Source organism: Limulus polyphemus, unplaced genomic scaffold (assembly GCF_000517525.1).
Source record: "Limulus polyphemus unplaced genomic scaffold, Limulus_polyphemus-2.1.2 Scaffold834, whole genome shotgun sequence".
Classification (NCBI taxonomy): domain Eukaryota; kingdom Metazoa; phylum Arthropoda; class Merostomata; order Xiphosura; family Limulidae; genus Limulus; species Limulus polyphemus.
Window position 1 is genome coordinate 143312 of NW_013666444.1, and position 13152 is coordinate 156463.

The following is a 13152-nucleotide window of genomic DNA, read 5'->3' on the forward strand; positions in this document are numbered from 1 at the left end:
ATATCATTTAATAAATGTTTTGTTTTGATATATAAGTTGTTTAGGTTTTCTCATCTAAAAAAGTGACATTAATTTCTTGACAACTTAATATAAATGAAAGCTTGTTTCAGATGCTGGTTCTTCCTATGCGTAGTAGTTAAACTAAAGCCAAACTTGGTGCTTTCTTATCAAATTATGAAACATTTTAATTGTACTTTGAAAAATATGTATGCAGACTTAGTAGGTTTGAGAACTTTAATGGGTTGCTACTGTCTGTTGAATAAAAAAAAGATACAATGTTTCGGCCTTTGTACTGAGGCTTCACTATATGTATGCAATTCTGAAAATATAGTAACTTCACATATCCAGTTAGTGGGCCATTTCTAGCATACTCATTATGAATCACTCATTCAAATTTTAATTTTTGCATTAAGAATATTTTACTTACAAAGAAGTTTTAATATTAAAATCCCATTTAATAAATCCTGTAAGTAACAATGATTCTACAACATTTTCACCTTTTGCAGTCCAGCCCTCTATAGGTAAAATGTTGAATGCTTCTATATCTAGAAATCAATTATTTTTTTTACCATACAGGGCCATAGGAAGCAGCAAGACCAGTCAGGCCATGGCCTGACCACTTTTTCATGGCATGTATAGCAACAACTTGTATATTAAAACTTGCTTCTTTTAATTCAGTATATTACATTGTGTGTATGTAGTACTTGTAGTTAAAATGGCTCAATATTCAATCTCAAAACATTTCTGGGGGGCATGTACTCAGATCTCCCTAGAAATGGTAATGTGGAAATGGCCTGACCATTCCAAAATTTCTTCCTACAGCAATGACCATGAGCTAGCATGAAATTAGCTATTTTGTTTTTCATATGTTTCTCTCCAATAGAAAATTGCAAAATGTAGAAATAATTTGAACAATAATTAACTGGTAATGCTACATTTCCTCAGAGTAATATTTGTTTTTGAATACATACTTCAAATTCTTCAACATTGATTAAGTCTTAATTTACTGATGAGTGAAAAGTTACTTGCTTTTCAGTTTTTTAGTGGTACAGTCTGTTTTTTTTAATGCTAATTAATTACAAAAGTAAATAGAGTCTGCAGAATGAGAAGACATTTCTAGTTAAATGAAAACAGTAGATTATGATTATATTTTTAATGTTTAGCCTCTTGCTTACCAAATGGACTACATTTGGTAGTTTATCAAATTTTCATTTTTTTTTTTTTTTCATTTTTCAAATACAGAATACCTGGTCATGAAAGGGTTAATTCCACAGTATTAAGATTGCAAAAAATTCCTCATGGAAAAACATGTATTTCATACTTCTTAGTGACAAACTGACCATATTAAAGAGAGGCTGTACAGTTTTTTGCAATGGTGTAATATAGAAGTGAGAAATGTGCAAAGCTTTGGCCTGTAGGAGTGTGTCACATGGCTATAAGAATATGTAATGAAAGATGATTAATATCTTTGTCTTAGCTTGATATGATGAATTAATTTTATTTAAAGGACCAAAAATTAATTCCAATTTGTAAAGTACATTTTAAGCAAACTGTCTATGAAAAAAAGGATACATGGGAAATTGTTTTGGTAATCTTTTTTGAATATGCTTCGATATAAAATTAGCTGTTTAATGTGCAAATATATTTGAAGACTGGTTTTTTAAAATGTTCCCAAATATTTATATTGACATAGTAAAAGTTAAGTTTTTACATATCTGAAACAAACAGTTTTAGTGTGTCTAATATTAAGGTAGTTAAAGTTACATATGAAACCTTTATGATTTTTTTAAACAAAACTATGTTCTAAAACATAAACAATGTTATGTATTGTTTAGCATATTACAAATCTTTATTTTTACTATTAATTTCTGCAACACATTCTTTGCATATTGAAGGTTCTCGGTCAAAGATTCCTTTGTTTCTTATATAATTCTTTTAAAGGTTTTTTAGATCATAGAAAATGTCAACTGTACAAGTGTTCTAATACCATAGGTATCTACCTTTTAAAGTTTATGTTTAGTATTTATTATTTTACTGTTTACAAATAGTTAGAATTTCATTAATTGGATTATAAACTTACACATGTAGCAACAAACTATTAAGTGTCGAGTAATGCTCTTTAATTATTACTCGACCTCATTAATTGGAATATAAGTTTATACAGGTAGAAACAATCCATTAAGTGTCGAGTAATACTCTTTAATCATTAATCTAGAGTGCAAAAAAACCAGATGGTCAGCTCATAAGATTAACTGCTAGTTTACATCTGCCGCTACAAGAACGATTTGTTTATGTAATTCTTTTAAAGATTTTTAGGTCATGGAAAATGTCAACTGTACAAGTGTTCTAATACCATAGGTATCTATCTTTTAAAATTTACATTTAGTGTTTATTGTTTTACTGTTTACAAATAGTTAGAACTTTATTAATTTGAATATAAGCTTATACATGTAGCAACAAGCTATTTAGTGTCGAGTAACGCTCTTTAATGATTAATCTAGAGTGCAAAAGAACCAGATGGTCAGCTCGTAAGATTAACTGCTAGTGTATATCTACCACTACAAGGACGATTGGTATGTGGACGTGAAGATGGAAGTATAATTATTGTTTCTGCTACACAGACTGTAATGTTACAGCTATTATATGGACGACATCATACCTTTGATGGTACAAAAACAGTTCTTAAGTTTTTTTTATTGTTATGTAGTTTTTAGAGAGACTAATTACCTATTGCATTCTGATAAGTATCATAATCTAAGCTTTTTAAGATTTGAAAAACTTTTTTCTCCTTCTAGAAATTTGTATTTATGTATTGAAAAATACAAATTTAATTGTGATTAAAATCATAAACAAACAAACAAAAAAGCACAAAAGTATTTATTAATCTGATCCTACAGAATTTTCTGCTTACATTGTCATAATTTGTATCTTTATTACTTTTAAATTAGACAGAAAAATATTGATTGAATACAATATTAATAGGCTTCCCTTTGACTCAGTGCTAAGTCCGTGGAGTTGTAGTGCTAAAAATTGGATTTTGTTATCTGTGGTGGGCACAGCACAGCTAGCCCATTTTGGAGCTTTGTGCTTAACTTCAAACAAAGAAGATATCCATTGCCTTATTTTTGTGCCGTATATATATTGGAAATAAAATATTCAGTCATTACATGTATTTCAGTTGTCATTGTCAAAATTTTAATAATTTTCTTATTTAATATCATGAACAGAAGTTTATAATCTCTGCAGAATTATTGGTTTTATAACTTTTCTATGTTTTTTCAAGGTTACCTGACACCATGAAAAACAAAATATAGTTACTTACTTACCTCAGCTGATACTTATGGCTATTACTCGACTGCCAGGGTTTCTTCTTTCCCCATCTAAGCATTGGTTTGATTTTTTCTCGCTTGCTCCAGACTATTATACTCCACTCAATTACCCTTGGCAATATTTGTCTTGTAATACTCTCCACCTCTATGCACCCTCTATCCTAGTACTGTATAAGATTCTCTTTCAGATAGTTTTACCACATTTTCGTGACAAGGCATCACTAATGGGTTATTATGTTATCTAGTTGATTTTCATAATAGGAAAAATAATTTAAAAAAAAATTGCTTCCAATTGGTGAGTCTATTACGTTACAAATTCTCGGATTATTATTTCTTGCATGGAGGCAAGTTGGGTCTCTCCTCTCCCACCTCTGTTATCTAGCATTGCCCAATAATTGGGAGGAGTCACTATTGGTTGAGATTGTCAGTGATCTTATTCATGTGAGATGGTGATGTATATTCAGATCTGTGGTGGTCGTCCAGGAGGCTTCCATCGAGGGCGATTCTCAACATTTTAAAATAATTTACACTTGCTTTTTCCTGTGCTTTCTTTCAGTCTGTTGGACTTTCAGCCTCTCTGTGGGACAGTGGTAAGTTTATAGATTTGCAGCACTGGGGTCCAGGGTTCAATTCCCTAAGGTTGTCACAACAGATGGCCTGAAATTGCTTTGCTCTAACAAACCAACTTCCTTTATCTCAAAAAATGCTGTTCCAGTCAATGTTAATCAGTCTTTATATGACCTATGAAAAATGAAAAGGAGGTCACTTTAGGATAAGCTGCCTTTGATTTGTTTTTCTTCTGTCAGTTCTTTGAGAGTGTGAGGTTTTGGGTTTTTTCCTGGGTTGCTTTTGAGCCTGCAACTTACTTGTGGCTGAAAGGTCTGGGAACAAATATTTTCTCCATACACAGATGTTGTGGTTCAGGCTGGAAGGTTTACTGCTTAGTTATGTGAAAGGGCGTGCCTTATACGACATGATGTTGTCCGAACATTGTGATTTAGCATACCACCACCAGCTGGAGGCATTTTTCTGACACTTAAATAATACATCTGCTCCTCAAATTTCAGGGTTCTAAGGCAGAACTTGTAGTTCACCTATATAGGTCTATGTTCCCTGATGGGTCTATGGACTTACAACTCACATTCAACATTTTGTTTCCTTTTACTTCACTTTGTTAGAAGACTCTCAGGATCACCAGCTTTTTTTGATGACGAGCTGAATCCCTTGTTAGCATGCACGTTGATTCAGTGTTTGACTTCTACATTCCTCCCAGTTGTTGTTGGAGTCTTGAGTTTCATCATCTTCTATAGTTCTGCTCCTATTTGTGAGTCCTGCCCCCATCATCAGACCCTTAGTATATTGGTACTCAGAATAGATCTGTCTATATCCAAGGTTTCCTCTGCTTAATTGCATTGCCATCAGTGTTAGTGATTATTGAGTACCTTCGGGGGATGTGGGGGCACGATTCCAAGAATTTCTGGATGTGTGGTAACCTTAACAATGAGTCCAGAAGCTATGGAGGTCCTGGGGTCACAAATAGTTGTTCACTTCACATCGGGATTTGGAACTTAGTTCTAGGGTTATCTGAGTTTGATTGGTCTAGGGGTATTGAGAGAGTTGGGCTATTTCTTCAGAGTTTTTAATTCTATCAGTTGTTGGGCCTATGCAGATGGGAGATTGGTGTTCAGTCATCGATCTTCATTGTCGACATCAATGCCTAGATTCTCCAAGATTCACAAGTTACTCATTCCTCAACCTGTGTTTATTTTTTTTTACTGGGTCTGTAGATGTCCAATTTAATTGTAGTCAGCTCCTATCTGCACTTTACCTTAGCAGTGGAGTCTCACCACTCTTGGCATTTGTGGTGCACAAGGGTCAGGTACTGCAGTTCTGGGTTTTTCCTTTCGGATTTGCATAGGCTTCACATGGGTTCTGCTGTATCATACTTTTTTTCCTCTCTCATCCCCTTCATTCCATTGTATTGTGCACACTTACGACTTGTTACTGCTAGCAACATCTTGTTATTTGTTAGACCATCACATCCTGATTCTACTTTCAGATACAACCCAGGCAGGCATCCCTTTCAGGGCTTCAACATCTATTCTTGCTCCTATTCAATATGTAATCAGCCTGGGTATTTTTTATTTTTCATCTCATCTCTCTGTCGGGCTCAGCTGTCTCTCATCCTGCTCAATGCTATAGAAGAGGATGCCACACTCTTACCTCTCCTTCTCCTCTTTATTGGTCTTTAAATGATCAAGGATCATACACATCTATTTACTGGTTTCCCCAGTTTCCTTAGGTGAGATCTCTTTCCGATCTTGAGGGGTTGTTAAATCAGGACACTACTATGATTTGAGTTCCTCTACTGCTACCTTGTCCAGAGTTCCATTCTCTTCATGAATGCCTTGCTTCAGGGATGGGATGCATATACCAACAGTCAGGAATTCCAGAGTCTATACATGGATGATGAGGGTTCCTTACACAATGTTTCTGTCTATCTTGCTCTTCAACAGGCAAGGCCTCATGGTCTGGGCTTCTTAAAGGGTAAATTGTAAGGCTTCACCCTGATTATTCTGTGGTGGAGTCTTATGTTTTTCATCATGGAGGCATGTGGTCTACGGCTCTTTATTTTCAAACTTTGGACCACCTTTCTTGGAATTAGTGCTGTTTTATCACCCTTCTAGCTTCCCATGTTCCATGGGTGATGCATGTGGTAGAAGGTCCAATATCTCAATCCAAACAGATGCTCACAACAGAATAGATGTTGCATTGCAAGGTTTTGTTGGATTGGCTCTCCTTTTGCAACTTTATTAGTGGGTTTGCCTCTTATTGGATCACCTAACTACTGGCAGGCTTCAGGCTTTGGCAATTGCTGCTTTCCATCTGGACAGGATGGGATTACATCTCTGAACCTTTTCTCCACTTCATATTTTACCCATGATAAGAATAATGATTTTTTCCAACCCATGATCAGATCCTGATAATAGCACCAGATTGGCTGCTACAACTGGGTTTTTGCTTCTATAGTTCCTTCTGGTGTGTCCAACATTCTACTTTTTTTTAGGGTCTCACTGTGAGGTAGCCATGATCCGTTATGATTCACCTAGCTATCAAGAAGCTATCATTGGGGTTTAATTTCTAAGGTTGACATTTACTTGGCGTAGTTTTGCTTAGTCCAAAAACACTTTTATTAAAGGTAATGACATGCATAACAGCAATGTTGTATTGAGAGGTGGTTGAACTCTTTTTCAATCTGTGGTGTCAACCATTAATTTTTTTTTTTTTTTTACTTTGCTCTTTGACATATATTTTTGCATTTTCCACAATCACCATTGTTTACAAAGGCTGTATAGTCTATCATTTGATTATCACGACTACATATATTTTGAATCTCCAGTATTATCCAGATTCCTCACATTGTTTTGGATAATTGGTCCCAAATGACCATTCCAGTTACCTACCTATGTGTTATTTCTCTACAGCTGTTTGTGACCTGACTCTTGTATGCCATGTATCCCCTTTACCTGTAGGTTTATTTTTCGTGGCTGCTGACCCATGGACATCATTGGTTGGAGTGATTTGTGCTGTTTGTCCACAGACCACTTTTTAATTCTCTCTATATCCTCAGACTAGTTCCTCTTACCCAACACTCTGTCAGATGGCAAATTGGTTCAGTCATTTTCTCTGATTCATCTGCTCAATCTTTTTTGCTTTGTCCAATCAGATTTTGATCTTGGTCATGTTCAGTGAGGGTCTTAAAGGTTTTGTTGCCTGCACCTATACCTTTATAGATACTAGACAAAACTTTTTATTCTGTGCTCTTTTTTTAAGGCAAGGTATCTTTTTTTAGACACATATCATCATATTTCTCTTTTCTATGCCCTCAGCAACCAGGTCAAATTGTCCACTGGAGGTCACTGTGCAGACTGGTATATGGACCTTCCCCATTACCTTTTATCTCATATTGCCTGATCTGGCAGTCTCTTCATCAGAGGGTTTTTGCCTACCCCTGTAGCTATCTTAACCATTTCTGCTAGATTATCCAAAGGGGTGAGTATATTTATTTCTGCCTTTCAGGGTCCCTTACCTCATTTTCTTAGGATCCCACTCTGTGGCAATTGTTGCCCAGACAGGTGTGCTTTTATCAAACCAATTCCATACTAGCAACCACTATTTCAATATAATTACTACCAATTGTAACAGGCTCTGTAGAAATGAGGTGTTCTGTAAGATTACCTAGAAACTCACCAGGTGGTATTACCATACTATACTAAAGGGAATCCTGGCCTTCCCTGCCAATCATTGGAATGAATAAATTGGGGTCGGTTTTTTGAAAACATTTAGGGAACTTGGTTCACCTATTGCACTGTTTCCAAAGCAATGTTCCTCGTGACTCCCAGATTCTAGTAGTTGGAGCTAGGGAGTCATTACCACACCCAGTTTCCAATCACTGGGGTGGTGGACAGACGATTTTCTTCCAGAGTGTTAGAGTGAATTTCTCCAATCTCGGAGAAGAGGGCGAAGTTGGGGGCCCTCCTACCTGAGTCTCTGGATATTGTTTTCCCAGATGAAGGAGCAGCACCAGCCTACATGGGAGTGTACTCATAATTCCAGGGCAAATGGAATGCTTCTTGTCCATTTGGTTGGAGAGTGAAGATGACTGTATGATTTCTGTTCCTTTGGTTGAGTACAGAATACACGAGTCAAGAGCATACCTGTTCTGGATGAAATGCAGTTTTCCCACTTGGGTACCAGTTTTATCTTGGTACATCCATGAACTGTGCAAATGCTTTATGTATGGATAATGCCCTCACCGGCTCCTCCATGTTCTCAATGTGGGATTCTAGCTATAAGTGTCAGCGAACATAAGTATGTTTGGAAGTTAATATATTCCTAAATTGAAAATGTATTTCCAATAATACTTACCACTGCTGACACTCTCCCACCCTTCCTCCCCACTAAGAGCCAGGATTAGAGACCTGGAATAGTGTCAGTCTTGAAAAAGTGATAAAATTATCTGAATGAGGTACTTATATACAATACCAGGATAGAGAGTGCATTGATGTAGGTGTAGAATATCATGAGAATATCACCAAGGGCAATTGAATGAGTTATAAATGACTGGAGCAGAGAAGAAAAAATCAAACCAATGCTTAGGTGGGTAAAGAAGAAATCCTGATGGTCGAGTAATAGCTATAAGTGTCAGTTGAGGTAAGTATTATTGGAAATACATTTTCAATTTAGGAAAATATTAACTATCTATTGTAAGCTACTTGTTACTTTTATAAAATAATATTTTTCAGTTGGTTCAGTGGAAAAAAATAATAGCATTTTAGTAACAGAGTTAAAACTCTATTGGTTCGTGTGTGTGTAGACTTGTATAGATTAGAAGAAAATGCTATGGAATACAGCATTTGCTTAAATGTTTTGATTGAGAAACACAGTGTGGCTAATTAAAACGATTTTATAAAGACAATAAATGAGCAAAATTGTATGTGCTTAACTAATATAATTAGAAAATTGCTTATTCAGATTAGGTGATGATTTCCAGCTTACTCTAGACACATTAAAATAAATGGTAAATATGTGCATTCTTGAAACAAACTGCAACTACAGTAGCATGTTCAAGTGAGTTATTGTGTATGTGTGGTACATTTAATTACATCGTTCAATCAAGATAACACTGAAATAGTCGTGAGATAAATCATTTTCCATATTTTTAAGAATAGTATGTAATTAACACAAAAAAACTTGACATAAACATCGGGTTGTATGTGATTTGCGCTTGTTGAGTAAGTTAAAATGTAAATCTTTAGACTTTATTCTCCCATTTAAGGGAAAATGAAATTTAAATTGAGGTCAAGGTATGTACTCCAAGGACATTACGACTTCTGTTTATTTGATTTTCATTTAGTAACTTTCACAAGTTTAAAAGATCTTCCAAAGAGAAAATATTTTTAAATGTACCATATTTAAACAAGATAAGAGCTGTGCTATGTTTGTTTAAAATCATTTCATACTTTTTACATTTATAGTTTTATCTAAGAATTATTTTGGTATTGTCATTTCCTATTCATCTAACCCATTTAATACCAGAAGGTTTTTATGAATATTGTGTAGACTGGCCTTCACACCAAATACTGGATGGGCATAATGGTCGAGTAACCTGCCTTCTGTATCCCAATCACATCCACAGTAGGTATGATATTGCATATCTTGTCTCCGGTGGTGTGGACTTCTCTGTGTGCCTGTGGGACATATATGCTGGAACATTATTGCACCGCTTTTGTGTGCATGCTGGAGAAATTACACAACTTCTTGTGCCTCCTAATAACTGTACAGTAAGTTTCTGGTGCTGTGTATAGTAAATCTTAAAAATTGATTTATTGATTTGTTTTATTTTTGTTAACTGACATGTTTTATTGCTTGTGTATTGAAAGGTCATTGTCAAAAGTGATAAATCCTATCATGTGTTGTGAATTTTGTATTTTTCTTTCTAAGTTTTTTCAGATACATAATTCATGAAGAGTTATCTGTGTTTTCATTATCATTGTTTGTGTGTATGTCTTCCATGTCTACTCAGTTCATCTTTCATTTTAGATAGATTTTAGCAAAAAGTAGTTTGGATGTTTGTTGGTATTTTAAACGTGTAGATAATTTAATGCCTTCTGATAATTACTTGTTAATTTTGACAACTTGATCATAAAATAGGTATATATTAATAACAAGTATCTGATGAAATCAATGCCCCTTACATTTATTTTCTGGAAAGTTAAGTATCTTCTCAGTAGAATGAAATATCAGCTCACTTATTAATGTGCAATTACATAAAACCTCTCTTCCTTTAATATAAGTAATATGTTTACTAAGCTTTGTAAGTTATGAAGTTAATATTCTAATGTGACTTTAAATAAAAAATCCAATTCTGTAATAATACATTAATTAACAGTTATGAAGAATAATTTATTTCTTGCTTTATTTCTCATATAGAATTCTTCCTTAGTTTTACATATTTCAGTAGTGTTCAACTGTAGGTAATTCTTCTGTAATTGAAGTAAAACTTGTTTGTATTTAATGATAAAAGAAACTGTGTTTTGTTGATTATTGCAACTTAAAAATCAGAAACTTTTGCAATACGAGTTGTTAGTTGTATTTTCAACATCTTGTTTTCTCACAGTAAATTACATAAAAATTTGTTTACTGGATATAAAATGCTGAACCGTTTGTAATGGTTTAGTGGTCATGTACCTTATAAATATTAATTTCATTTCATCTTGGTCACCTATTGAAACAGTGTAGTATTCTCAGGTAATTTGTTTCCACATAAATATCAGATAAGTTTGTTTGATAACAGCAGGATTGAACAGAAAATTTAGTGTAATTTGAATTTGAAAACCAAACTGAATTTTATGTTATGTAAGAAATGAGACTGGACATGTGATGTTAGGTAAAACAGTCTTTATTACAAACAAAGCAAAAACAACAAACTACCTACTTGCATTAGACTCAAGACAATTCCCATATTACTGAATCTATGAACAGATCAGCAGCTTCTCTCAAGATAGAAGTCTGTAGAATTGTTAATTTTAGTGGTCAAGTAGAACTCTTAAAAGGATAGAAGTTGCAACTTGAAAGAAACTTTATATCCTTCTTTGTGATAGCATCACCATGACTGGTCATTCTCTCACAGCATTCGTCATCTGTAATATACAGACATCATTCACTCAACCAGTGAAAGACATAGAAGTTGTTTAATTCAAATTTGACGACGAGGAACCCACTTGAGACTAATAATGGTTGGAGATGGCTTGAATGGGTAATGAAGAAAAACTTTAATATAAGTTTAACATAACAGCAAAGGTACAACTTTTCGACAAGGTTTTGTCATCATCAGGTACCTTGCAGCTACATTGCAGTGTGCATCACTTTTTAGCTTGTAAAGAAAAGATTCTCACATCTTTTCAGTCAGTAATTGTGCACAAACGTGTATTTTCCATTTAGTGTAATATAGCTGATGCTACTACAACATTTCTACTTACTTCCATTTGCTTGTCATTCCTCTAAACATTTCAGTGGTAGTCAATCATTCATAATTTCAAAACAATACTGGGACTTCATTCCTCTTTGGAGATGACTGTCTGAGCCAATGCTGCTTGCTTTCTAGACTGTCCAAACTTTGATTGTTCAAGCAGCTATCATCCAATATCCAGCAAATGTCGCATTTAGTTAAACTCCCCCGAAAGAAAGAGTGTCTAAGCCATTTTGGTCCCACTAATTTTACAATCAAAAAAGCATCCTATCTTTGTCAATCAAGTTATGGTCACAAAAGGTATTTCATTAGAAGCACCTCTCAAAAGCTCAAAGCAAGGATTGCATAGCCCTTTAAGTTGTTGGCTTCTTGGTCAAACAAAACCATCTTGCTTAGTGATGAGCAATTAGTCTCACTCGTATTGACCTTGAAGTTGGTATTGGTGACTCCTCTGAAAGTCAGAGCTGTCTCTCACCTATATTTAGTCTGGAATAAACCACCACACACACATATATACATATTTATAAATATATATAGTCCATTGTTTCTGGCCTCGATCTGGCTTGTATTAGATGACTCTGTCTCTCACATGGACTTGCCTCTTGTACAGATGAAACTGATGTATAACTTCCACAGTAAATTTATCCCAATGATGCCAGTATTACATTTAAGGTTGTAGATGACTATTTTTCATTCTGTGAGCAACATTTATAGAGCCTGAGATCTACAATCTATCCCTTCTCTGATATCTAGTTTATTACCATTCACCCGAATGAACTTAGTTTCCACAAGCCTTAGTGGTGTTCTTACTTGGAGGGCTTGAAAGATTGTGAGATCCACTAGGGTTCTTACTGCTCCTCTGTCAACCAAGAACTCTGCCTCTTGACCATGTACCCACACAGGTGTGTACCAAGTTCCATCAAACCCAGAAATACTGGACTGACCACTAAATACTTCAAAGTAAGCAGTCTGCTGTGGTGCCCTATGCCAAAGGCCAAACCTGACTTAGACTATGTCAGTTTTGTAGTGGATTTGTCACAGCATATTATGCTTGTTATTGGTTATCCTGGACTTTTTGATATAATTGCCAGTACTGATTACCTTGCCTGCTTTGTGGGTTGGCTGGAACCATTAGCCCTGTTTTTTTTGTGTTTTTTTGCTACTTGACAAAGTATGGGCTCTGCACTCACCAGTACTCAATTAGTCCATGTGAAACAGATGCTTCCTCCTCCCATCTTGAACAACATACAGGTGGTAGCATCACTGGCATTTCCTGTTGCATGTATCTGGATACCCATGCTTACTTACTGGAAACTAGTGTGTTTGCATTTACGGTACTGTAATGTGTGGGTGGCTGGTTAACTCTTGATACATGTCTAGTCTGGTGCAGTGGAGGTGCTTGAGTAGATTGGTCCATCTGATGTTCAGCATCTATATATGGCTGTCACTATGGGCTTTTCTTTCTCTAATGACTAACCCATAGCTACTACTTCATACCAGGTTGCTACAGAAATTACCTTGGTTAAATTCGGTGACGAGGAACCCACTTTGAGACTAATAATGGCTGGAGACGGCTTGAATGGGTAATGAAGAAAAACTTTATAAAAGTTTAACATAACAGCAAATGTACAATGTTTCGACAAGGTTTTGTCATCGTCAGGTACAAGTAATTTACACTGACACGGATATATATATACAGTATTGAACAAAGAAGTCACATGACCGGAAATGTTGAAGCCAAAATTCACCGCAAAAACACACACACTGGTCTCTACATCCCCTGGAATTCCG

At 35.2% G+C, this 13152-nt stretch overlaps 1 protein-coding gene across 2 annotated transcripts in view; it reads left to right on the top strand.

Moving 5' to 3' along the window:
- The window catches only part of LOC106460777 (WD repeat-containing protein 7-like), a 211384-nt gene that overhangs the window by 79560 nt on the left and 118672 nt on the right, over positions 1-13152 (top strand). For both annotated transcript variants that reach the window (XM_022387558.1, XM_013920513.2), the window contains 2 exons: positions 2502-2667; positions 9453-9673. In XM_022387558.1, coding sequence (XP_022243266.1) covers positions 2502-2667; positions 9453-9673 — 387 coding nt within the window. The remainder of the gene's footprint in view (positions 1-2501; positions 2668-9452; positions 9674-13152) is intronic.